General features: G+C 35.7%; 12 protein-coding genes across 12 annotated transcripts; 3 read left to right on the forward strand and 9 right to left on the reverse strand. All coding sequences in view use genetic code 12, as the record gives it.

Moving 5' to 3' along the window:
* Positions 1 to 82: 82 nt before the first annotated feature.
* On the reverse strand, positions 83 to 1,921 carry DASC09_044420 (uncharacterized protein; the record flags this gene model as incomplete). Its single annotated transcript, XM_064998041.1, has 1 exon — positions 83 to 1,921. One exon carries the CDS (start codon positions 1,919 to 1,921, stop codon positions 83 to 85), a length of 1,839 nt encoding a protein of 612 aa, XP_064854113.1.
* Positions 1,922 to 2,450: 529 nt separating this feature from the next.
* Positions 2,451 to 3,176, reverse strand: DASC09_044430 (uncharacterized protein; the record flags this gene model as incomplete). Its single annotated transcript, XM_064998042.1, has 1 exon — positions 2,451 to 3,176. One exon carries the CDS (start codon positions 3,174 to 3,176, stop codon positions 2,451 to 2,453), a length of 726 nt encoding a protein of 241 aa, XP_064854114.1.
* A 374-nt stretch (positions 3,177 to 3,550) lies between these two features.
* On the reverse strand, positions 3,551 to 4,147 carry VFA1 (Vfa1p; the record flags this gene model as incomplete). Its single annotated transcript, XM_064998043.1, has 1 exon — positions 3,551 to 4,147. The coding sequence occupies one exon, from the start codon at positions 4,145 to 4,147 to the stop codon at positions 3,551 to 3,553; it is 597 nt and encodes a 198-aa protein (XP_064854115.1).
* Positions 4,148 to 4,366: 219 nt separating this feature from the next.
* DASC09_044450 (uncharacterized protein) lies at positions 4,367 to 4,597 on the forward strand (the record flags this gene model as incomplete). The annotated part of the gene is made up of 1 exon (XM_064998044.1): positions 4,367 to 4,597. One exon carries the CDS (start codon positions 4,367 to 4,369, stop codon positions 4,595 to 4,597), a length of 231 nt encoding a protein of 76 aa, XP_064854116.1.
* A 220-nt stretch (positions 4,598 to 4,817) lies between these two features.
* Positions 4,818 to 6,539, reverse strand: TPO5 (Tpo5p; the record flags this gene model as incomplete). Its single annotated transcript, XM_064998045.1, has 1 exon — positions 4,818 to 6,539. The coding sequence occupies one exon, from the start codon at positions 6,537 to 6,539 to the stop codon at positions 4,818 to 4,820; it is 1,722 nt and encodes a 573-aa protein (XP_064854117.1).
* A 682-nt stretch (positions 6,540 to 7,221) lies between these two features.
* Positions 7,222 to 9,924, reverse strand: SWI3 (Swi3p; the record flags this gene model as incomplete). Its single annotated transcript, XM_064998046.1, has 1 exon — positions 7,222 to 9,924. One exon carries the CDS (start codon positions 9,922 to 9,924, stop codon positions 7,222 to 7,224), a length of 2,703 nt encoding a protein of 900 aa, XP_064854118.1.
* Positions 9,925 to 10,293: 369 nt separating this feature from the next.
* Positions 10,294 to 16,755, reverse strand: SEN1 (DNA/RNA helicase SEN1; the record flags this gene model as incomplete). Its single annotated transcript, XM_064998047.1, has 1 exon — positions 10,294 to 16,755. One exon carries the CDS (start codon positions 16,753 to 16,755, stop codon positions 10,294 to 10,296), a length of 6,462 nt encoding a protein of 2,153 aa, XP_064854119.1.
* A 775-nt stretch (positions 16,756 to 17,530) lies between these two features.
* Positions 17,531 to 21,691, reverse strand: NNK1 (protein kinase NNK1; the record flags this gene model as incomplete). The annotated part of the gene is made up of 1 exon (XM_064998048.1): positions 17,531 to 21,691. One exon carries the CDS (start codon positions 21,689 to 21,691, stop codon positions 17,531 to 17,533), a length of 4,161 nt encoding a protein of 1,386 aa, XP_064854120.1.
* Positions 21,692 to 22,162: 471 nt separating this feature from the next.
* PRE2 (proteasome core particle subunit beta 5) lies at positions 22,163 to 22,990 on the forward strand (the record flags this gene model as incomplete). Its single annotated transcript, XM_064998049.1, has 1 exon — positions 22,163 to 22,990. The coding sequence occupies one exon, from the start codon at positions 22,163 to 22,165 to the stop codon at positions 22,988 to 22,990; it is 828 nt and encodes a 275-aa protein (XP_064854121.1).
* Positions 22,991 to 23,207: 217 nt separating this feature from the next.
* Positions 23,208 to 24,221, reverse strand: ATP12 (ATP synthase complex assembly protein ATP12; the record flags this gene model as incomplete). Its single annotated transcript, XM_064998050.1, has 1 exon — positions 23,208 to 24,221. One exon carries the CDS (start codon positions 24,219 to 24,221, stop codon positions 23,208 to 23,210), a length of 1,014 nt encoding a protein of 337 aa, XP_064854122.1.
* Positions 24,222 to 24,514: 293 nt separating this feature from the next.
* TMA16 (Tma16p) lies at positions 24,515 to 25,066 on the reverse strand (the record flags this gene model as incomplete). The annotated part of the gene is made up of 1 exon (XM_064998051.1): positions 24,515 to 25,066. One exon carries the CDS (start codon positions 25,064 to 25,066, stop codon positions 24,515 to 24,517), a length of 552 nt encoding a protein of 183 aa, XP_064854123.1.
* A 388-nt stretch (positions 25,067 to 25,454) lies between these two features.
* Positions 25,455 to 26,006, forward strand: CAF20 (Caf20p; the record flags this gene model as incomplete). The annotated part of the gene is made up of 1 exon (XM_064998052.1): positions 25,455 to 26,006. The coding sequence occupies one exon, from the start codon at positions 25,455 to 25,457 to the stop codon at positions 26,004 to 26,006; it is 552 nt and encodes a 183-aa protein (XP_064854124.1).
* Positions 26,007 to 26,447: the final 441 nt, after the last annotated feature.

Consider the following 26,447-nt stretch of genomic DNA (forward strand, 5'->3'; position numbering starts at 1 on the left):
TATGGTACAACCATGGAACAACTATGCTATAACTATGAAAAAAAGAAATAAAGGTAACAATAATGAACAAGCGAGCTAGATATCAATATTTGGAAGCTTTTGTTATTATGAACTCTTTTAAATTATGTGGGAACTTTTGTAGTGTCTTCATTTTCAAATTTGCAGGATTGAGAGAGTTAATATTAGGTAAACCAAGTTTAATTTTTTTGAGCTTCAATCGATTCTCATCAGAGTGATAAAGTTTCTTCATCAGCAGCCCAAACATCAGATATTTAGGTCTCTCCATCGGTTCATGTGCCACATCACCACCAATGACACCTGAAGACCAAGTTTCCAAGTGTTCATTAATTGAAACTTGAAAATTGTTGCTGTCATACCCATCTTCTTCGTATAAGATATTGCGCAAAATAGAAATGTTGGATGCAATGATTTCGGAAGAAGCCGTGTCATTTGGAAACCCCCTTGATTCATCTTTGAAACTGGAGTTATTTTTTTCAAAATTTTGCAAAAAATTAGGGGTCTCTTGCTTTATTTGTTGAGCCTGGGGCAAACTTTCATAATTGATATCGACATATGCAGCATACCCGATTTGATCAACTGAAGCCTGTTTTCTTTTGGAAAGGGGTGAATGATTAAAATTTTGGAATCCATAAATACTTTCAAAAGGATCTAGAGTTTTTGTGCTATTCTCGGAATTTCCTTGTTCATGATTTTGCTGATAATCGACTTGTATTTGTTTGGATATAGTCCCATCGTCACAAGGATTTCCTAGTTGTTGTTGTTGCTGTTGTTGTTGGTAGCATACTTCACCAACTTCAGATATCTTTAAATCAGTCTCCATTCCAACATTTGGTGAGGTTAAAGCAATTGAATTAGAGAGGAATTGATCTCTCTTATTTTTATCGTCAGATCCAAAAATAGAAGTAGCAGCTGTAGATTGAGAGATGGTGGTTTCAAAAGTTATATCTGAAACTTGTGATTCCCCAGAATTGCTTCTCTTATGGTTTATGACTCCATTACTTCTGAGTTTATTTGGACCTTCCGAGCTGAGTCTTTGTTTGGCGGCTGCATGAAGATCAGTTTCACCTACAGGAAGCTCAAGGTTCCACATAAGCCCAGTATTTTCAGTACCATCATTTCCTGATTCGTGGAAATTATTTGTAAAATAAAATTGGTCACTCATAGTTTCCTCGCTAGAAGTTATACCAACGTTGGTAGTTGCAACATTACTTCTATCATCACTAATATCCGAAAAATTTGGTTTGTCATCAATAGAACAATCAGATGCAATAGTTGTACTGCTGGATAAGAAATTTGCAGAAGTTTCATTTATATGGGTATTGGAGTTTATAAAAATTGGAATCTCCTCAGCAGGTACACTTGGAGAGGAGCCGCCGTTATTGGATTCATAAAATTGCAAGCCACCATCACAATCACCTGTTTCATCATTTTTGGGAAATACAATGTCCTTAGCCTTTTCCTGTAGAACTGATTCTGAAATCACGCTTTGTTGAAAAGATTGATTATCACTTTTATCATCACTGCGGTTGTAAAGAGATAAAATATCACTGACTGATCCAAGTTCGGATTCATCTTCTTCTAAAACTTTAGGCAGTGGATTAGTAACAGGAGTGAAGTTTTGATTGATTAAACTCCATCTTATTGGATTTCTCGGTGGAATTCGTATAGGATCCACATCTCTCATGGCTTGTCCGCTAATATCATCATCTTCACTTCCAGAATAATAGCTAGAAGCCACAATGCTTTGCAATGAGGCCAATTTTTGGTGCCTAAAGGAATATTTTCTTTCATAGTTTGAATGTCCTGTTTTAGTAACTAGCTTTGAATCAGGGATATTAAATCCCAAACATTCATCCAAAGCGCAGCAAAGTCTTGTATTTTTTGGGGTTGGAGAAACCATCACAAGCCTTATCAAATATATGGTGTAAAATGGAAAATAGAAGAAGAAAGAGATTTGGAACGAAATGAAAGAAAGTTATGATTTGATTACAATTTAAATATATTTTTTTTAACATACAAAGGAAGAAGTTTGGTCAAAAGTCAGGAATTTTTTATTTTTTCCTTCATATAAAATGCCGTAGCAAAAGCAAACAAGTAGCAAATTAAACAATTTCCTTCCTTATAAAGAGCAGAAACTCTATGAATGGATAAAATAAAAAGATGTTTAATAGAAAAGGATTTTGGTACGTGAAATACCTCAAAAGCTTGGTTTTTAGTCAACCAAGGCAAGAAATCTTTAGCAATGAATGGGTCGATGTTGGGAGAGAGATGCATTACGGAGCATCAATAACGCATTAGGTATGTCAAAAAACAACAACAACATATATCATTGTATATAATATAAATCGTTTGAATATTTCTGTATCTCAAAAGCAATCTATTGCAGCTCTAAAGCAAAAATAAACCGTCTACTAGATAAAAAACATAATTCAGTCGCGAGCAGGAATAACTTCAGGAATATACAAATCAACATCTTGTATATCACCAGTATTCAAAAAATCTTCAACCATAGCAAAATTTTTCTGAGAAATCTCTTCAGCTTCTTTACTGTATAAACCACATGCTTTCATAGCTTCTCTTGGTTCAATGGTCTTTCTTCCCTGTTTAAGAATATATCTGGTAATAGCAGTACAACTTGTTCTGTCATTTTGGCCGGGCAAAATGAATTTGGAAAGAATGAAAATCCACTTGTTATCCCACGCCACGATTCTGCTCACCACATTATATCTGCTATAAGGCTTGATTTCTTTCTTGAAAGTTGCTTGCACTGCCAGAACCGGAACATACGGGAAGCTGCCATGCCTACCATAGTATTGTAGAAAAAACTCGCCGAAAATAGTACACATCAATCTAGTTCTGACAATATCAAGCTCAGTAAAATAAGTCGAGTTGGATTTATGAAAGAACATGTCACACTCAAAAGGCGAATTATAGGTTTTGAATACCTGAGGAGTGAAAATGGCCAAATTAGGCCCTTCATTTTTAATAGGAGGACCGAGTTTCACTGTAAACCCCAATTTCTTTTTAATATATGGCACAATTAATAGTTGAAATACCTGATTGAAGAATCTGAAAAAGTAGGCTAAGGGAAGCGATTTGTAACTTGAAGCCAAATACAAGGCCACTAAGACCTTCAATGCTATAGTTAATCTCATGATGTTGGTGAAAATAAAACCTATTATTCAAATACGATGTTTTAGAAAAACATCTCGGATGGATTTAAAAAAGAAAGCCTCCTTCCGATCCTAACGATCTCACATGTTTTCCTTCCTTACATTTTTTTTTCTTTTTTTTTTTTTTTTGACACAATTTCTGTACTTTCCAGTGATCATCGATAGTCAATGCCATGGAGAGCTACAATATCTTATCATCAGGTACAGCCTATCTAAATCAAGAAAATACCTCCTAAATTTTTTCCATCAAAGAAGAGAATTGACTAGAATACATGGTTATTTATGACGGTATTCTAAGAGTAAGCATCCAATACATTCAGAAGTCATCCAAAGAGTACTTATTCTCTATCTATGAACTAAGGCAAATTTTGAGGAACCGAGGGAAAAACTTCACCCAGTTGAATTTTTGCAGCTCTTTGCTGTAGGTCTATTTTCTTTCTATGCGCTCTGATTCTGATTTTAAAGATATCTGAATTCAAAACAAACTGCTTGACGTTAAGTTCACCTAGCCTAATTTGTTCTTCAATGCTTGATTTGTCTTTCATAATCGTGTTCAAATCCAGCCGTAGCTCATCTATTGATTTAGATCTTTCTGTTTTCTTAGTGTCCTTATCCTTATCTTCAGATTCCTCCTTCTTGGGTTTATCACCCCAGCCAAGGATTTTGCCGAAAGACCCAAACTTTGTTTTTTCATTGATAAGAAACGTAAGAATCTTCTCTCTATCTTCTTTAGCCTTTAGGCGTTGTTTTAATTCCTCTAGCTCTGGACCGTAAATTGGATTACCAAAGTTTCTGGAGTCCTTTAAATGGTTAGGGCAAATATAAAACAAATCCTTTTGATCCTGGGTAATCAACACAGTACTGCTTGGTTTGTAGCAGATAAAACAGGCTTTACCATCTTTTTCGGAAACTTTCCGAACCCTGTAGATATTCTCAAACATAGCGGCAGACATTTCTTTTATGTCACATAGTACCCGTGTGGCGATAAAGTTTGATCTCATCTCTTTTTGAAACCAAGATGCGGTTATGAGCACCACTGAGTTTTGACATGAGCAGACATCACCATCCTTATACTCACAGTGATTTACGAGAATACAAGGAAAAGAAGAAGAAAAGAAAATGCTATTTCATTTATTTTGGCCATTGGAGAGGTCATTGCATTAAGAACTTTCATGACTTTACTAGAATCATGCATGGACTTGAGTCATAAGGATGTCCTTAATGTCCAAGCAATAGAAATGGAATCAATACAAATTATTGATGCTCTGAAAATTCCATCTCACCTAAGTTTGATGGTTTGGTTATGTTATTTTTTCCATAATTCACTACAAAAATTTGATGACTATATTGTGTGCTCATCCCCATCGAAGAGTTCAAAAAGCGTTCAAGAAATCGTCTTATAATAATAACATAATTTTCCTTGTGTTGCTACCTCAAAGACTATTAGATTTTGCTCCAAATCTTCGAATGTCTTTATTATTAGTGCTACTAGGCTGAAACTGAACCATAATTGAGGGGGAGCAGACAATAAAGCTTTATTAAATTTATCCCTATTATTGCCATCGTCATCTTTATGATTATCAGTATCAAGAGTATCTCCATAAGTATCATTATTCGTCATAATCAGTCATAATCATCATCATCACTATTATGATTATCGTTATCATTATCATCATTATCATTAATATTACTAAGTCTCAAGTATGTAGCTCCTCTATTGTTTGATTCAATATTGAAGCTTTCATCAATCTCTGGGCCCTGGAAATGGTTTTTTCCAAAACTAAACCACAAAACGGTGATTGCAACGATCTCTACGAAGAGCGTGAAACTTGTATAATTCATTGTATAAGTGGTGAAATGTGCTTCAATTGGGAAAGAAAAAATTACAAGCATCAACAAACACCAGAAAATCGAGATTGAGTTTATCAAATAACCAAAAATTTTCTTGACTTTAAATGCGCCGCCTTTAAGCTTTTTTCTTCCATTCACCATTGAGAAGAAGATAGGTACCCCATTAGAAATAGCTAAAGAAACAACACTGGTTCCCATAAATGAGTAAAGAATAGAGGGTGACAACAATGTGAACAGACCCATCAAAAGTAACCATCCAGCAGTCAAGTAGATTGCATTATTTGGAATTTTATTGAGATTAGGATCGGCGCCAATATGATTCCAAAGATGTGAATATGGTAAGCCATTATCTCTTGCCATTGAGTAAATCGATCTACTAGTAATGGTATATATCCCAATGCTTCCAAAGAAGATTGTGCCACACAATAGTATGACAAATAAAAAGCTAATAAGAATGGATTGAGAGCTAACTTTGAATATTAATTCTATTGGCAAAATGTTTGCTTCAACATCTAACAACACATCAAGCTGTGGAGTGCATGCCAAAATTGGCAAAATGAAAATAATACCGGTTGCTCCAGCAACCAAAATAGATAAAACCATACCTTTCGGAATTGTTTTTTCAGGATCTTTAACTTCATCAGTCATGGAGGGTATCATTCCATAGCCTTGAAAAGTAAACGCCGATTGTTGTAAACCAATTAGGAACGCCAATGAACGAGGCCAGCCCGATCTTGGAGTTTCAAAATTGATTAACATTTCTTTCAAGTCATTAAATTCTTGGGAAAACAAAAGTAACAAGATATCAATGATAAGCACAGTGGAAACAGTCCAATAAACAGCTACTCTATTAATTTTGTCAAGGAAATTGTAGCACTTCATGTTGACAAATAAGCAGATAGCAACTAACAAGATATATACAACTAATGTTAGCCAGGCATGAGGATGGTAGGTTGTATCTGCGATCCCAAATATTGACAAAAAGAATTGAGCTCCAGAAAACATAATAGAGACCCCCATGGTCAAATTCCCCACGATTAAGAACCACCCAACGTACCAGCTAGTTAGGTAATTAAAATTAGTTATTTTCTTGATGGATCTCGGTGAGAATATAAAACTCCAATGATAAACACCACCATTTGTTGGATATTTTCCAGAAATCTCCCCTAGAGAAGTTGTAACTAGCAAGCTTAGGATGCACACCACAATCCAACCCCAAAACAAGGTTCCCGCTCCACCATTTAGAAGGGGAACAATCATGGTCGTTGACTGACCCAAAGGTACCGACATGATAGACACACTAAGACCAAGAACAGACTGAAGTGTGAGTTTTCGTGATAGTTCTTGCTTATATTTGAAATGTTCAATTTCCTCAACCTCATTTTCAGCATCAGAATCCTCAAGATTATGAATTGCATTTTGAACATTTTCAAGCAACGCCCTTGCCTGCAAAGTAGAAGAAGCTATAGATTGCAGTGATAAGATATTCTGCATCCTATTTATTATTGTGAACTAATTCGTCTTTAATGGGTGGGTGCTATTGCCCACTGGTGTGTACCATGGATTTTTCTCAAATTTTTTTTTTTTTTTTTTTTTTGTATGCCCCGCCCATATACAAATACTCCGCCAGGCTTACACAAATTTCATTTCCACCAATATATTAAAGCTGAAATGCTTCTGGTTAATATCTTCTTACTCAATTCTGGCTCCAAGAAGTTATTCTTAGAATAATATTGACATATAAAAATAATGGATTTATTCTCATTTAAAGAAAACCTGAATCCCCCTTTCTTTTCAGGCAAATATCCACGGAATCACATTAGTTTCTGAAACACAAATATTAAAGATAAACTAATAATTTATGAAATATTAAACATTATAGGAAGTGAAATAGTATATTATTTAGCTTATGTGAACAAAAGATTAATTTCTTTATTTCCGCGTAAATGAAAAAATAACAAATAAATCAACTTGAACGATTATGATACCGAGCGAATTGAAAATGTCGGTTCAACAAGTCTACACTGTTCTGCACTTGTAAAGAAAAAACGAAATAAAAATGAACGGGTCCTGAAATACAAATATTGGAAAAGAAATAAGATAATAAATACAAATCATAAGCGCGAAAGAAAGGCAAGGAAAAGCAAGAGGAAAAAAATAAATAAAAAAATAATAATCAACCAGCCCAGAACTTGTATAGATGAGGTACTTCAATACTGACAGGCTTTGTTTCATCAATATCTTCTTCATTAGTTGTTATTTCCTCATCATCAATTTTCTTAGGTTCATTGTTGAACAAGCTAAATTTAGAAGAGGAGCCCAACATTGTTTTTGTTTGTGACAAAGAAGCTTCAATTTTTTGCAACTTTTCAAGTAATTGCTCATTGGTAATTGGGTGACTTTCAGTATTGGCCGCCGTCTTCTCTTGCATATTCTTTAAAACTGTGGATAATTCATCCTGTATATTTTGGAAGCTTCCACGCACGGATTTTTGAAACTTGGCTAAATTTAACCTGTCGGTAAAAATTTCTTCTTGCAATGAATTCAATAATTTTTTTTGTAATTCAATTTCCATTTCTGCCGCCGATAATTTGGAGAGCTTTAATTCAACTTTTGAAATCTCCAGGTTTATCATCATGGAAATAAAGTGATTCAATTGTCTCTCTTCATATTTTGAGAAAATATGAGATCTTGCTGCCATCGAGGAGATAGCAGTAGTGGCACCTTCTTTGAGGGATTCATGAAATGTCGAGTTTGCTTTCTCTGGAGCTTTATTTGCAGAAACTGTTGGTTCAAACTCATCTAACAGTTCAGGATCTTTCATTTCAACATCAGAATTTCTATCATCCTTATTCTCATCCTTATTCTCATTCCTATTCTCATCCTTATTCTCATCCTTATTCTCATCCTTATTCTCATCCTTATTCTCATCCGAATCACCTTCCACATTTGCAGCTTCTGGAGTTGCTTTCTTTTCACTTCTTTCAATCTCTCTTTTTAGTCTCTCTAAATAAACTTCATCGACTTTTCTGATTACTCTATCTCTTGATGCTGCTAATACTTCTTTATCCACCAACCCACATAAGAATGAAATAGTCGATATCACAGGATTATCTGCTTTGGAGTATGGAAAATGTGGCGCGTATTTTAAAGCACCAAGCTGATCATTCCTGGCGTCAAATGATTCAAGGAAAGGATCTTCTATAGGTAACTGTATAAATCTTGCAATACATTGTTCAGGGGTTTTGGTCCCTACAAAAGTTGCAATTCTATACCAATCGAGTTGCTTATTGTCACCCACAGACTCATCGTGAATTGCAACCAAGAGTTTCTTCAATTCTAACGCTGACCAATCAGAATTATAATCGTTATTTACAATTTTTGGACGTTTAAAAGATTTTGACACTCCAGCATCATATACTGAAGGATCCTTATTATCCGATAAATTTTCATTACCATTCGATTCCGTGGTATTTTTTTTGACATTCATCAATTGTTTAATTTTCTCAAGTTTATCCTTCTCAGCTGGTAAAGCATAGCTCTCAAACGGAAACAAACCTCTAGGATGATCATAGCTGATTTTTGGATCATTTATTTCAGGTGGTTCAACGTTGTAGACCCTATTTTGTGGATTAACTTGATAGTTTATGATACCCCATTTAGTCAAGAATCTGTGAATTCTCAATAAAGATCCGACATCTCCTGCTAAATTTCTTCTAACCGCTGTTAATGTCAAATATTCATTTGGGTTTAATCTATAAGCATTGATCATGAAGTTTCTATAATTCAAGTATATTAATGGGGTCTTCGATCGATTTGAGTTGTTGAAAAATTCCGGCAAGGCACGTATTTCAATCGAGTTAATTTTTTTAAGAGAAAACCAGGAAGCATATGAAGGAAGAACAATCTTATGTAACTGCGGTACGCCTTCAATATCATGTTCTATAGGTTCCTCTTTGACTGTAAGACTATTATCACCAATCTCCAGATTTTCAGTAATATTTATTTTAAGTGAGTTCGAAACAGCATTGGCTTCCATGGTCAAATGTTCTTTGGCATCCTTCAATATTTCATCTTCGTCTCCTGTTTCGGTCAGCACTTGGTTATTATTATTTATGCTCTGAGATGCTGACATCAGATTATTATCATTGGAATTAGAAAGTTGCAATTTTTCATCTTCTTTACTGTTATCTTCATCTTCTTTTTCATCATTATCATTGTTGTTATTATTATTATTATTATTATTACTATCGTTGTTGTCATTCCTGTGTTCATTATTGTTATTGATTTCACTACCATTATCCCCAATATTATTACTATTATTATTAGAGCTAATAACATTATCATCAACATTATCAACATTATCAAGAACATTTAATTCTTCACTTTCATAAAACTTTGGCACCACTTTTGACTCTATACTCGATGGTGCATCTGGCTGTGATATTATTTCTTCATTTCGCAATTTGACATCAAGTGGATTAGCAATTGACTCCGTTGGTTCCGAGGAACCTTCTTCTTCATGTATTTTGGCTGATTCCTTTAGTTGATCTTCGCTGCTTGATTGTATTTTTCCGCCTTGTAAAGTCGCGTCTGGTTTCGCGATTTCAGAACCAGAGGTCAAAATCATCTCTTGAGGATTGTTGATTTCTTGATTGGATTCATAGGCTGCATTTCCTTTCTTTGAATCTTCATCTTCGTCATGAAACTTTGGCTCTTTCTCTTTATTTAATTCAGAATTATTGACGGTTTCAGTTTCAATTGCCGCTTCACGTTCGTTTTGAGCTTCACTGTTCGCATTAACAACATCAGCCACATTGTTGGGGACAGCACCAATTGGTACATCTGCATCCGCTGGAAAATTTCCTGTATCACTCATTACGGTTACTACCAGTAACTAACGCCTCAGACACTGAATATGACCTTGTTTTGATATTAGAATGTTTACTTTGAGGATTTCTGCGAGTACCAAAGTGAAAGAAATTCGGAATGCACGTGAGTTTTACCATTACCCTGACTGAATGCTCTTCAGCATCAAAATGCTACAACAATGTTAATCATTAAACACTATCATTAAGCTTCACCATATATATGGAATAAGGATAGACAAAAATATAATTGAAAACGAATTGAATAAAACTGCAGGCAAAAACAGAATACAACAAAAAAAAAAATACAAATAACAAAAATAAAATAAACAATAAATGTGTTAAAACTCGTTCAGGCAGCGGACAAAAGAAAACAACTTTCACTTTCGCTTCCAGTTTCTATAATCATTCTTGGTGTTATTTTTGTATTGTGAATTATTGAAGGGCTTCGAATTATTGTTATAATTGGTCTGAGTATTGTGGCTATCATTTCTGTTATATTGTGGATTGTTGTTATAGTTGTAGTTGTTATAACTGTTGTCGTAATTATTGTAATTGCCATAACTGTTGTAATTGCCATATTGATAACTGTTATAATTACTTGCATTATTTCTGCTGAGATCTGGCGGACCTCCTTGATAGCTTGAATTTCTGTTGGCAGCTTGATTTGGATATCCTGATCCAAAATAACCAGGAGAGCCATGTTTAGGATTCTGATTATAGTCAGAATTCTTAAATCCTGAACTATGGTCATTATTTTTGAAGCCTGGTTTGGTTGGAAACCTATTGTTACCATACTTCTGGTTAGAGGAATTAGATTCAGCGTTACGGAAAGAGTTACTGTTGCTTCCAGTATATTCCCTGTTTTTCGGAGCAGTCGGCAAATTCAAGAGAAAGCTGGCCGGCGGATGTGTTTGTGATTCAGTTGCAGCTGGATTAGTAATGGCACCGGATCTTTTAGGAGGTGGGATTTTATTGGTTCTTTTATCAGAAGCTGTGTTTATTGTTGGTGATCCCGTAAATCCACTTTTGTTGGAATTTTTCTTAATGAACAAGCTGGATTTTTGAACCTTATGGCCAGCTGGTTTGAGCAATGACGATGGCTTCCTCTTGAGACTGTCAGAAGAGCCCCCTATTTTATCGTCAATTGCTGTACCAATATCTGAATGTATCTTATTATCAACAAGTGCGTTTTCTTCGTTCTTGGCATCGTTACCAAAATGGGCGTTATTATCATCACCAACCGTTTTGTCTTTATCTTTTTCTTTTTTCTTTTTCTTCTTTTCCTCGCTTTTGGAGGATTCTTTATCCTTCCCTTTATTTTTTGTCTTATCTTTATCTTTATTTTTCACCTTATCTTTACTCTTCTCTTTATCTTTGCTTTTAGTTTTATCTTTTTCTCTAGACTTCGATTTTGCTTTTTTAGGGGATTTTTTAGTGACATCTTCAATAAACTTGCTCGACTGAGGAATGCTACCTGATTTAACCTTTCCTGGATCCACAAGTTCGCCTTTCAAGAATCCAGGCGAAGCTTTGCTAACAAGACCCCTCTTATCAGCATCCCCAATGAGATGATTCCAAACCTTATTGACAGACAAGGATTCTCTGTGACCTAATACCCAAAGTGTAGTTTTTGCACGAGTAAGACCAACGTTCATTCTTCTGACATCTGCCAAAAAACCCACGGTCGATCCACCACTGGCACGAACACAAGACATGATAATAACTTCTTTTTCTTGGCCTTGGAAACCATCAACAGTGTTGAAATCAATGATATTCAAGATTGGTTTACCATAATGTCTAATAAAAACACTTTTTAATTTGCCTATTTGTTCTTTGTACGGGGAAATTATACCAATCTTGCCTTCTATATTAATACCCAACTTCACACTTATCTTTTCCAATTTCTTCACCAATTCTAAAGCAACTACTGCCTCCGTGGTATTAAAAAAGGATTTGGATCTAGAGCTTTGTTCTTGTCTACCAGCAATATCGAAGAACCTGTAAGGACTCAAAGGATAAATACTATGCCAGGCTCTGGTGTTAAGCTCTCTCATTTTGTTACCATCAATCAATTTAGAATTATAGAATTCATCACTTGGGAATCTGGAAATGTCAGGGTGCATACGATATTGGACATTCAATAAATAGACTGAGTTTGGATAATTTTTGTGCATACGGACAAACAAACTTTGCTCGTAGTTATATGATGCGGCGGTTTGAGACAAAACAGTTGGAGGTAACTGATTTGGATCGCCAACCATAATACATTTTTCGCATCCATATCTTAAAGGAATGATGACCGACAATTCTGTACATTGACAAGCTTCATCAATAATAACCGTGTCACAAATGATGTTCATGCCCTTAACAAGGTCATGGGCAGACCCAGATAATGTTGAGCAAATAATATTTGCATTTGATAGAATCTTGAATTGAATATTTCTTCTTTCAATTTCCTTATTACGATAAGAAACCGACACTTTTTCTCTTTGCTCATCAAGTGCCCTACCTAACTCATTTTTCTTTTTTGTTATTTCTCTGATTTTTAATTGCAATTGAACGGCTTTATCATCTGGCAAATCCTCCTGGTTAAGTTGTGCTCTGATCAGATCTCTTTCTTGGAGACATTTGTTAAGCTCCTGTCTGATACTGCCGTCAGATAAAACTTGATCATCCTGTTTAGCGCCGAGCTCTTTATCAACCAACTCTTCCAAAGTAAGATCCTTAACAGCACTGTTGATCGCATCTGATCTACCCAATCTAACGACCTTCGGTTGGAAATCATTACCTTCAGAATCCTTTATCTTAGATCTCAAACGAAGCACCAATTCATCAACAGCCGCGTTACTAGGAGCACAAATCAATATTTTCTGATTTTTCGACACTTCAAGATGATTTTTCTTTTGTGGAGCCGTGATTATGCTGGACAGCCTATTAGAAGTTAAGATATAACCAACAATACCAAGAATAGTTTTCGTTTTACCTGTCCCTGGAGGACCTTGAATTAATGAGAATCCCTTATTCCGCACCGATCCAATAATTGCTGCAGCTTGTGACTCATTGACCTTGAAAGTAGAAATCATTTTGTTGACTTCACTTTTATCTTCATTTTCTTCAAATGTTGGCTTAGCTTTAATGATGTTACTAAACAAATCATAGTACTGTAAACCAAAAAGAGAAGAATATTCTCTCTCTATTGTGACCATCTGCATAACCTTAAGACCAGTAACTAAAGTTTGAGGAGAAAAGATAGGGATCATTGGATTATTGTTTGGCATAACTCTTAAAGTGATATCCGCATAATCTGAGTTTGCCGACTTTATTTCTCGAACTTTTGCTAAACAACTAATCAGAGTCTCCTCCAAAACTCTTGATGTCATATTTTCAACTTTTTGTCCATCGTTCCTTACATAACCAAGCACAAGCAAATCAGATTCACCAATTTTTCTGTCATATAACACAGATTTTTCTATCGACGCATAGACATCAAAAAAGTTGTCAACAGAAGCTCTAGTACCAATCAATAACTCAAACGGTTTTTCTTGGGTCAATTGACGAGATTGCACAATTGATTGCCAACATTCTAAAAGAAGTAGTGGCTCAAATGTTTTTTGATAATCCTTTACATTATCAAAATTATCCCTGACTGGTTGATAAATCTCTCTTCCTCTTTCATCTGGGAAATCACTCACTCTGTTATAGGTCCACGATAAAACACTTCTGTACAACGGATCCAAACTAACATTTAATCTTCTTCTCATATTCAATTCCTTCTTCTTCTGCTCATCAGCAGCAGAAGCCACAGGCCGCTTAAGCTTTAGGGACTTGTTTTGTGACATCTTATCCAATAGAGTAGCTTTTGCCTTTTCCTTCTTATTCTTCATAAACAATTCACGTACACCATCATCCAAATCAGAATCAGAATCCGATTCATCATCATCCTTTTTCCCTCTTTTACTATGAAATCCAGATTTGCTTGGAGGATGAATGATAAGCAGCTTGCTGGATGAAGTGGCTCTGTTTTGCCTGATATCCATTTTAATTCTATCAAGTTTTGAGAGTTCTTTTTCAGGCTTGTGGCTGTCAAATCTTGAATAATTCGTTGAAGAAGCAATAGACGGTACTGGTGTTGACGCTGCGGTGCTGTTATTAGAGCTATCTGTGCTAGGTTTGGTACTTTTCCTATATTCTTCTGCTTCACCAGTGACTTTTTCAACTAATTCTTCATTCAAACCTCTAGCTCTAGTGAGGATCTCAGAAACTTGTTCATCTGTCAACTTATTATTAAATTTCTTGGCTTTACAACCATACTTGGCCAATAACTCAACAACATCATCGCTGAATGGCAAATTCAATTCTCCGGCTAAATCAACAGCCTTAATAATCAAATCAACACATAATGTCAACAATGCACTATCACTCAATCTAAGCCAAACCAACATGGACCTAAAAGAGTCTAAAATATTTTGAAATAGATCTTTTTCTACTAATCCCCTCAAAGACAGATCACTTAAAGAAAGAATGGTGGAAATGTTTGTAAAACAGTTCAAAATAAGATGACTTAGGTCTAATGTATCTCTTGTAAATTCAACTAATTGCTTCGAATCATAACTATTAGCCCATTTTAAGGTCTCTTTGTAAATGAATACCAAAAAATCCCAGCATTGAACCCAAAATTCCTTAAGAAAAGATTTATCTTTGATATTCGCAAATTTAGTTCTATCAGATAGCATTCCGGTAATAGGATCATTGGATGCATTGATAACATCCATTAAAACTCTAACAGCTCTTGGGCATGGTTCATAAAAACCGCAAGATATTGTTCTAGATAAACTGTGAGTGACGGATTTTAAACAATACTCAAAGTTCTCATTTAAGATACTCCGAATACCTTCAAATCTTCCAGAACTATCATAAGCTTCATAAAGTATTGAGGTCGCGCTCTGAGAAATTTCTTGCTCTGGTGACAAAATAGATGACCATAAACCATCCAATGCATCGGGATCCTTCAACACTATTCTAAGTTGCTGTGGGCTAACTTCTGAGAACATGGATAATAGATTGTTTAAATATAAAAGCATAGAAGAGTATTGATCTTTTAGTTTTGCATCCCCTTTAATCACAAGAATACCCGGAATCCCCTTGAGGGAAGAGAGCAACTTAGTCATCAAAAAAGATTGATGAAGGAACAGACGAGAACTGAAATTTCTATTGGTCATTTTTTCCCATAGTGTTGGAGAAAATGGAGCAAGTGAAGAGTTGGAGTTCTTGTAAGAGTTATAACTATTTTGAGAAAAATTTAAAATATCAAACTGGAGACATCTAGAGACAAGATTTATGCATGACTCTTTCAAGAAATTGGAGTTTTCATCACCACTACAAAGGCTATTGTTATCAAAACAAGTACTAATGAATAAATCGCTGTGTTTATCAACCAAACTTCTTGATTCGACTCTAACCAAAAGATCGACCGTAAAATTCAAATCATATAGCGGCACTTCTAATTTCAAACATCTTGAAAGTAAGTCGCATGCAACAGAAATTAATAAGCTCCTCGTGAACTGTGGAATTCCAACACTCTTGTCAGTTGATAACTTCAAGAAAAAGTCTGATACTGTTGTTCCTGCTTGCTGTTGCTGAGAAACCGCGATGGATTTGTATAGTGGATTGACCCAGTAAAGTAAATCGTTCAACAGAGCCCCCGAACTTGATTGATTATTGTTCAATTCTATGATATATTTCAAATAATATGGATTGCCAAAAATTGTTGCCAAGAAATTATTGAACATTTCTGGCTTCACTAGACTCCAGAAAGAGCTCTCAAGCTTAAGAAGCAATGAATTAAAGGCCCTTAGAATAAAAGGCAAAGGAATTTTCTGGTAAGACATGACATGATTTTTCAATATGTTTGTGAGCAGAACAAGTTTATAGGTGAAATATTTTTGAATATGGGACATGTTATTTGGTCCCTGCAATTTTTGAAGGACAGTGTCTTTTGTCAGGGCATTGATTATTAAAACCATATTTTCCCAAAACTTAATACATGTATCATCATTGTAATATTCTGGATTCTGTATTTCATACAAGTGCATCTCTAATTCTTCCTCGAGTGCTGAATTAAACTCTTTCGGCTCAATTTTCTTCGTTGCAGAGATTTCAGAGAGTGTATTTATAGCCCAATCTTTTTCTAAATCTGAGCCTTCAAAGAGGAAGAATATTACAGCTGCTGGCATACCACTATTAGAGAATTTGAACGGCGTCTTGCTTTCAAGCAAATATTTGAAAACTTCTGAGAATAAAGACCTCAACTGATAGTTCACCCTAAATAGTCCCGGACCACAAAGACATTCTATTATTGCTAGTATTACTCTATTGTTTAAAATTAAAGCAGTGCTTTCTACCCCTTGATTCATCTGGATCTGTTTGCATGCTTCCTGGAAAATAGGTACAAGCCTGGATGCCTCCCAATCCAAAATCATTTGTGTGAATTGAGTAACCGAGCTGTAATCAAGCTCTCTTGATGACAAAAACTTTTCTCTCAAGCTTGCTCTTCCCTGATGAAACATATAAATACATTTCTGACAGGAATCTAAGTATGTTCCAATCTTCTGTTTGTACCATGATAAAGCGTCTGATTCAGGAAAAGAGAATAATATTAGCCCATGGATACCAGCATGGTAACCCTCAGCATCACAAAACAAATGCCTATCTACTGGGAATCCAGCAATATATTCGAAGCACTTCTGGATTGTTGCTTCTTGTAATTTATCATCCTCTGGTTTCTCATGAGAAGCATCAATCAGTTTTTTCAACTCTTCCAACTGATTGGCACTGGACATGGCCTTCAATCTGTCTAAAAACCTCTAGTAATAATATAATGAAAAATGAAAGTTCAAGAAAGCAAAAAAGTGAATCAAAAAAAGAAGTGAAAATTTATCAAATCGCTCATAAATATAGAGGGTTTATATTTTATAACGGCCGATGTCAAACTAAAGAAAAAAAGTACCAATTTTTTTTTCAAAAAAAGGAAAACCCAGAAATATTTATCCGCACTCACGCGTTTCGTGTCGGTGCTTGCCACTTGACATCAGCTTTCACTTCATAGCCAGTCAAAAGAATAAGAATCTACCAAATGTAAAACGCCATTTTACAAGCTTCGATGCGATATTCTCTCATATAATATAAAGACTAGAGATATAGGAATTTCTTGGGTAGGGGAACTTTAAAATAAACAAAAAAAAAAACGTTAAAAGAATAACAAAAATATTCGTGAGCAGCATGAGAGTAGCAAATCAAGTAACATAAAAATACAAACGCCAAATTGAAAACAGGAAAGTAAACAAACTGAAAGAGCAACATATTGGAAAATAGAATTGAAGAATGAATACAGGAAAATTAATAAAAATGGAGACAGAAAAAAGAAAAAAAAAGAAATGCTACCCAAAAACATAGGAACGGCAAATACATCAACAAAAATAGAAAAAATATTAGAGGTATTGAGGGCAAGGGCCAACTTCTGAAATGAAACGAAATGAAAAGAGAAGAGAAGAAAAGAAAAGAAAAGAAAAGAAAAGAACAGAGAAAACACGAAATAGAATGAAAATGGTAAATGACCTAGTCTGATTTTGCTAATGTTTCAACAATTCCATCAAGGTCCCATCTCGAAGTAATGTCCTTGATTAAACATCCTTTGATAATATCAATGATAGCTGGCGCGCTTCCTCCTGCAACCTGTAAACATTGCGTGTCATATTTACCTCTGGCAATCATGGCACGCAATCTAGGCTCAAAATTGTGCTGGAATGGTAATTTACCAACTACCATGGTATATAGCAATACACCGAGTGCCCAAATATCTGCCATGGGACCTAATGGAGGTGGATTTGGTAGCAAAATTTCTGGTGACGCATATGGTAATGAGCCAATATGGGTATGCGGCAAAGGAGTTTTATCATTGCTAGGTTGCTCGTTTTGAATATAATTGAAACTGATTGGTGATAAATTCAATGTTGTGGAGGTAGGTGCAGGACCATAAGATTTCGGGAACGACGAGATACCAGCCGGTGTATCATCATGGGTCACCTTCTTGTTGAAGAGGATTGCATGCATTTTGTTGTAAGACACTGACAAGTTCTCCGATGATGACGATCTTGGAATTTGTGGACGTGAAGAAACATCTATATCGATGTAATTGCCTGATAAGGTATTCAACCGTGTCAAAGATGATCTTGCTGAAGAAATAGAATTTTTTCTGGACCTTTCTGGATTAATGTAGAAGCAACTCATTCCAAAATCACAAATCAAAATATGGTTCTCAATTTTGTTTGATACTGGGTTAACAATCTCATCAATTAAACAATTTTCTAGTTTCAAATCTCCATGCACAATACCATTATAATGCATATAACTCAAGCCATCCAATATCTCCCAAATAAATTTCTTGATCAATACTAACCTTTTCGAAATAGCGATGGGTGAGTTAGGATCATTATAATACCCCCAATTGGACACAATGTCAAATAATGTTCCGCCGTAAATTCTTGGAGTGATACAAAAGATTGCATAACTCGTTTCCTTGATGAACAATAATGGCAATAATCTTTTATGATTCAACAATTTCCAGATCTTTATCTCCTTTTTAAAGCATTTCCTAACGATTTCGTTCTTGGTCTTGACAATCTTAATGGCCCTTACAAGTCTTTGAGGGGTGCCTATAGAATGCAGTATTACATTATTGTCATTTTCGGCCAAACTATAACATTCTCTAACAATACCCCAAGAGCCATATCCAATGATTTTACCCAATTCGTGGTTCATAACGATTGATCCTCTATCATCGATATTGTGTTTTTTTCCGGTATTCTTACCAACTCTCGATAAAAATTTTGCGGCAGCGGTTGTTGGCTTAGTAGGTTGTGCCTTTTTTGATGAGTCTGCCTGGTCAGATTTCTTCTCAAACTTTTTCTTAATCAATTGTAGTAGTAATTTGGAATCAATCTTATTGTTCTTGTCATTTGGAGGCAAAATGTTCAAAAGAATCTTTCGTCTTTCAGAAAAACGCAATTCAAGGAAATCGTCAGGTAGTTTATCGATCAACTTCTCATAATCAACTTTCTTAGCTTCTTCAGGTTTCTTTTGCTCAATAATTGGTGAAGCAAGACTAGCAGAATCTTTGGAATCAACTTCGGCCTCAGGGACCTCTTTAATTTGGGATGATAAAGACAGGGGCTCGTTTTTTTTTTCAAGATCGTGTCGCTCGATAGTTTGACTGAAATCTTTTTCAGTATTTAGTTGGCGAGCCCTGGCTATATCATTTATAGCTATAGGCGAGGACATAACTGATGAAGCTTCGGAAGTGCTACTGTTTTCGATAACTGTACCAAATTCAAATTTCACACTATTCCTTGGGGCTGAAGGGCTTTTCGTTCCAGAAATAGGCTTCGGGACGGACAGTATACCAGCATAACCATTTGATCTCAAGATGGCATTATTAGATAGAGTTCTCGGAGAATCTAAAATAATTGTATCTAGTCCAAACCTAGATCTTGTAGGAGTGTTGATGTTAGACGAGTCAGTACTGTTAGGAGTTTTAGGAGAGCTTTTCTCATTCAAACCATCAAGCACCGGTGACTTCTTCTGGTTTTCCTTTGAGGTCTCGACAGTCTCTCCATTCTTAGCCTTGTTCTTCCTATCAAGGATAAAGTTTGGGATCTCATTGAATTTTTTATGGCCACCATACAAATTATTATAATCATAATCATTAAAGTTTAAGATATTTTTTTTGTAGTTTTTTAAATTTTGATTCACATGTCGTTTATATGACTGAGTGAAGCGCTCATCATTTTTCTTGGAGACTAAAGATTTATTTTCAGTTGAGGAAACATTGTCTTTAGATTCAACGATTTCTTTATACGTATAATCGTGAGGTGCTTCTGTCAATGTGGGATCATCATCGTGATTTGGCACATCCAATGTCAACTCATCTTGATTATCAAAACTTCTAACGCTTTTTATACTTTCAATGGTCTCCAAAACTATTTGAGGTTTGTTGTCATGTGCATAACTTCCAATTAATTGCAATTTGTAATATCTTCTGTAATCATTATCATTGTCAAACCACTGACCAATGCTTGTCTTGAAATCCAAACCAGGGATATATTCATCTTCACAGCCAAGTAAACTTTCATAGTTGCGATAAATCTCAACATTTGGGTGAAGACGCAACCCACTGGAGTAATTTACCTTATTAGAAGCACCAGGATTCAAAAGTTCAAGGTGTGATGTGGATATCTGATGGGTCTTAGCCAAACCAAAATCTCTGTTATAATTAGCCTTATTACGCGCATCAAACACAGGCTTGTAGTTGGCATCTGGGACAATTGTACCGCCATGAAGAGTAATATTGAAAGGAATCTGCATTGCACTATCATTATTTGAATTATCTCTGCTCATATATGGTGTTTGCAAATTAGAATTGGACTCAATATCAAGACCACGATAAATCTCTTTATCCTTATTTTGCTTATTCAGGTTGACTCTTGTGCTACTATTGTTTCTTGTAGAATGGATGGAATCATCCTGCAACTTTTCATGATTCTTATGCAAACTGAAAAATGGTCTGTGCTTACCATCATCATATAAACGTTCTCCGGTAATTACTGAAAAATTTGCGGTTTCTGATTCGGAATATGTACGTGGTCTTAATCGAGATTTACCTTTCTTACTACCAGCTTTCCTATCTCCAGTTTCCTCTACCTCATCGAAATCACTTTCTTCTATTGCCTCTTCATTATCAGCAACTTTCTCAGTTTTCCTATTCTCTTCATGATATTTTAAATTATTTTGTGTTCTGACTCGTAGGATCATGCTATCTCTCTTGGTTGTGCTTTCGGCATCATCAAACATTTCATGATTATCATATAAGTGATTGTAATTATTATTGGGAAGTGTCAATGTTTTATCATTATTGATATAATAGTTTCCATCAATCTTTTCTAACAACTCAAATGGAAGAATCTCTGCGGGAAAGTCTCTTTCTAATAATGTTGAGCATTGAGCAGTGCTGATGTCACCGAATGACCGGCTAAGGCTTTGGTTAGCCTCCTCCTTTTCCTCATATGTCTTTTCTTCTTGAGGAATAGCTTTAATTTGAGTCTTGGTGTCGCCTGCAGTTCTGTTATCATCATGGTCCAATGATCTATCTTCATTTCTGAAAGTGTTAACCTTAGCTGTGTGAATAAACGATTCACTGAAAGAGTTTGGTTGGGTACGATAATTACCAGGGTCATCATTCAGGCTCAAACCATTTATATGGGTTGCAAGTAAACCACTGTTATCAGCAAGGGAAGAAGGTTCCGCAGGTCTAGTCCCAAACAATCGCAGTATATCCTTATTCACCAAAGTAATAGGTGTGTCCACTGTTAAGTTTCCAGAACTCAGAGTTGGATTCTTGTTAAAGTTGAAAGGAGAAGAGACCGTCAAATTGTTGTCGACAGGCGAATTGATGAAATTGTTGGAGAAATTGTAACCGTTATTCAAACCTGTTATCAAATTGGGGGCCATTTTTTTTGGTTGCACTTTTGTTTCTGATATGTATAAACCATTATCACTATTGTTGTTATCATTTTGGGCTTCTGGGTCTTTCTGAAAAGGTAAGGGGCCTTGAGTTAATTCATTGTCATTGATTAAAGTATTCTTTGGAATCGGGTTGAAAGAGGAATTAGAAAACCGCCTCGAGTTCCGATTATGTCCATCGTTATTATTTTTGAAGGACATTTCTCGGGAAAAACATCAACTGAAAGCTATTTATAGGCAAGTGTACCAGGGAAAGGCTGATCAATCCTCAAGCACTAGAACGTCTTCTCAGTGTTTATATAATATACGGCAGGCGTCTCGAAGGTGTGGATCAACGGCAGCCTGTGACTATGAAATGAAATTTTTAATGCAGCTAAATACTGTTAGCAAGCCAAGGGTAATTCCTGGCTATTGGATTCCGCCTAGTTTGTGTCTGTTTGGTTACCTTAGATTGTATCTATAAGCGAGCTCTTTACTTCTAATTAACCACTGTATCGCCAGTGATTTTTTTTTCTTTCTTTAAATTAGTGCGTGCTGCGTTACGTAATCGCTTACCAGAGGGGAAATCGCTTCTGTGCAAATCGCCACCAACAAAAATAATCTTTGAAATTGTTAAATGGGGAGGCAAACACCGCTGAAGGATCTATATTCATCATCATTTACCAGGAAAAAATGAATTCAATTGCGGACAGTTTTTACAGTAACAAAGCAGAAGAGTCAATAGATAATGAGTTTATTTCCAAAAAACTCTCTTTGACTCCTTCGCTCGCCATGCCTCCAATATCCAAGCCAACAGCGTTCTTGAGAGCACATACCGACGATAATACCAACCCAGATTGTAAAATCAAAATTGCCCATGGTACCACCACTTTGGCTTTTAGATTCAAGGAGGGTATTGTTGTTGCCGTCGATTCCAGAGCCACTGCTGGTAACTGGGTCGCCTCCCAGACAGTGAAGAAGGTAATTGAGATCAACCCATTTTTGTTAGGTACTTTGGCTGGTGGTGCTGCCGACTGTCAATACTGGGAAACATGGTTGGGTACTCAATGTAGACTCCATGAATTGAGAAATAAGGAGAGAATTTCTGTGGCTGCTGCATCCAAGATTTTGGCCAATTTGGTATACAATTATAAAGGTATGGGTCTTTCTATGGGTACAATGGTTTGTGGTTATACAAAGAAGGAGGGTCCAACCATCTATTACGTGGATTCTGATGGTACTAGATTGAAGGGTGATATCTTTTGTGTCGGCTCTGGTCAAACATTTGCCTATGGTGTGTTGGACTCTAACTGGCATTGGGACTTGACACTTGAAGAAGCCTTGGAATTGGGTAAGAGAAGTATTTTGGCCGCCACCCATAGAGATGCGTACTCTGGTGGTTCGATCAACTTGTACCATGTCACTGAACAAGGGTGGAAATACTATGGTAATCATGATGTTGGTACATTGTTTTGGGAAACCAAAGCTAAAGAAGGCTCTTTCAATAATATTGTTTCCTGATGTTTTTCTTCTTCTAAATCAATTGTATGTGTTTTCTACCTGTGTTGATCGTATAACTATAAAATTTTTCTTTTCCTGTGTGACCCGTTTATATTAATGAATTATTTTTTTTATTATAATTGTGTTTACAGTAAGCCGTGACGTAAATCGTAATATTAACAAATAGTGAAAATAATTATAATAATAATAATAATAATAATAATAATAATAACAAGTTCTATGTAGATCCATGAGCTAACAACACGGCAGAAGTCAAGTTTCTTTTAATGTCTTCCTTGTCAACATCATGGGTATCTTCAACTTCTCCCCATCTTTCAGTCTGGTAAATAGTTTCCAAATTTGAAGCTCTGATAATGTTATCTAACTCCAATCTCATTTGTCCATCAGCTTCACGCAGCAACATTACGGTATACATACCACAGATAAATGATTTGCTGCTCATAACAGCTTTTTCAAAAGCAACGAATGAATAAACATCTAATGAGTCCATAAATTTCTGGGCGGCAATTTTTGTAGCTTCGGATTGTTTGTTGCTTCTAATCCCGTGAACCTCGCAATCAAGGAAAGAAAGTTTTATCTCTTCTTTTTCCGGGTGCAAGCTGGTCAACAACTCTTCGACTTCAGACATGAGTGGCTTATATAATTTGTCTTGTTCGGCTCTTAACGCCCCTTCGAATTCATCGGCTGGGGAAAAGATCAACAAAGTATCAGTATCCAAGTATCTCAACAATTCTTCACTGATATGTTGTCTGTTTCCAATTTTGGCTTTTCCTTCTGCATCAGCATTATTAGCCAATTTCAAATCAATCGCACGAGCAGTGATGGAAGTCAAAGGTACTTGATGGGGTTTGATGGACAAGTTTGGCAAGTTTCTCCATTCCAAGGCAATCAATTCAGCTAAAATTGGTTTTGATTTTGGCAAGATAATCTCGTTACCTAAAGGGGTTCTCAAGCATTTCCCATCCATCTTCACCGAGATTTCAGCACCATCATTTTCAACAGTAATTTTCTCCCAGAATTTTTGGAGAGTTTTCTCTAATCTATTAGTCTCGGTCTTCAAATTGGTTTCAACAGTGACCCCTTTGGTGGCAACTGCGAATGAGCGACCAAGAGGAGGAGCATAAGTCCTCTGTGAGATCACTCTGGCAAGATTCCTTTTCTGAAAGCCGATAACTCTAAGCATGATCTGTGTGCGTGCGATAATTAGTAACAAACACTCTTCGTCATACATTGTTACAGTTTTCCAAATTGAATGGGAAAAAAAAAATGCAAACCGTACTACATGGTGCGGTTAGACTGCAGGAAAAGGCCAACATTGTTGTGCTATATGCTTTCACTACATACAAAACGACAATTTACTGATGGTTATCCGACATGAATGAGCAAAATAATTCAAGCAGATCATCTATTACCGTATAAAGCGAAGAACCAAGACACAAATACAAATGGGAAACAAACAAATATATTATAGAAATAAAAGGGAAAAGAAAAACGAAAAACAAAAGATACACCTTAAACACATAGTTATACAGACATTTGGGTATCCTTTTCTTTTTCAGGCAAAACAGTTGAGTTTTTTGTCAAGTAAATCACCTTGACATTATTTACCCCACCAATGGTCCCATTCCATTTGATCAAGTTCTCCACATTCGCTTCATCGGACATATCAGGGACCTTAAAACCACTAACATACTCTGCTCTGTCTTTTTTCTTCTGATCTTCCAATAGATCCTGTCTTTTGCTAGCCGGTCTACCTGGTCTTCGCTGATCTCTCAACTCTTCCAATTCTTCATCAAACCTCGACAAATAAGCTTCAATGAACAATTTCATCTCCTCCACGGTAAAGCTCTTTTTTTCATCGCTGACACGGTTCTCTGCTGCTTCTTGGAAGAACAAAGTTCTTCTTAGTTCATGTTCACGCTTGTCGATATGTTGCATCTTCTTCTTTTCAAGCTTATGTTCTCTGAGATGGGCCTTGTTCAACTTGGCAAACTTCCGACCCTTTGGGTGGAACATCACGGACTTGGATTTACTCAGCTGTCTTGAGACTTTAAGCAAAGTCTTTCCTGTTGGCATTTTTATTATTATTATTATTATTATTATTATTAATATTATTATTAATATTATTATTTTCAATGATTTGATAGAATCTTGTAGTTAAGAGATTTTTGAAAGAAAAAAAAAAAAAAAAAAAATTTGAGATCGATGGATGCCTTCATTACCCGGTGTTTCACAACGCTTCTAAAGTTCAACCATCTCAAAAAAAAATTTTCGTGAAAAACATACAGAGACGCAATCCTGGCTTGCGATAAGAGAGAGCTTTCACCAATTGCTTTTACTTTTTTTGGTTCATTTAATTTTTTTTTTTGCTTTCCAATTCAAGATATTTTAAGGTTTGCAACTGGTAATTATTATTATCATTACTAATACATACATAGATTTTGACAGTTATTAAGTTTCAAAGATGGCCAAATACACCGAAGAAGAATTGTTGTCATTTCGTGACCATGGCGCTGCTCCACAAGGCGTTGATCTTAAAGCTTTTTCTGATATGATTGCCGATGTCAAGGAAAAGTTAGCTCAAAAATATGAGGCCGAAAACCAAGAAGGGAAATTCACTTTCAGTAGAAGACGTTCATCCCGTCATGACGCCAGACCACATTTCAAGAAGAACTTCCGTAAGCATGAACATGTTGTTCAACCAGATGCTGAGGGTTGGGTCACCTTGAAAAACACAAGAAAGTCCTTTGGTGCTGGAAATGAAGAGAGCCGTGATGAATTCAGAGAAGCCGTCAAGATTGTGGCTCCTGTAATGAAGGTTAAGCCAAACACTAAAGGTATTGGTACCAGAGCTGCTGCCGACACTAAGGAAGCTGTGTCTGAAAAGAAAACTAAGAAGTTCAATGCTTTCAGTGCATTAGGCTCGGATGATGAGGAAGAAGAAGAAGAAGATGAAGAGGATGAAGATGAAGAAGAAGATGAAGAGGATGAAGAAGAAGAAGAAGAAGAAGAATGAGATTGGGAATAGATACAATGGTAAAATAATGAAAAGAGTTTAAAATTTTCAATTAAATTTTGTCAAAGGATTGATGCATCGTTAACAGCTTTATTGACCTGCAGAGAATGATAAGATGACTTGTCTATAGGGAAAAACTCACACATTTTTTTTTTTTTTTTTTTTTTTTTTCTAGTTCTATTTTGGACATTTATAGAATTGCAATGTAAAACTTAATAGGTTTATTTCTACAAGAAACTTTATGTGCTTTTAATGTTGAGAAACTTTTGCTGCTCTTACGTATTATAGGTCTGCGTCCATGTTATGAAAGTCGGACATCTCTTGTAAATTAGATAACTTTTATTAAACGTTATGTAACGCTACTTCACATATGACAATAATAACCTAAGACTGTTTTATATATAAAACAGTAAAAAACTACATTGAGCTATTCTTAAACAA

Source organism: Saccharomycopsis crataegensis, assembly GCF_037102585.1.
Source record: "Saccharomycopsis crataegensis DNA, jcf7180000000084, whole genome shotgun sequence".
Lineage (NCBI taxonomy): Eukaryota > Fungi > Ascomycota > Saccharomycetes > Ascoideales > Saccharomycopsidaceae > Saccharomycopsis > Saccharomycopsis crataegensis.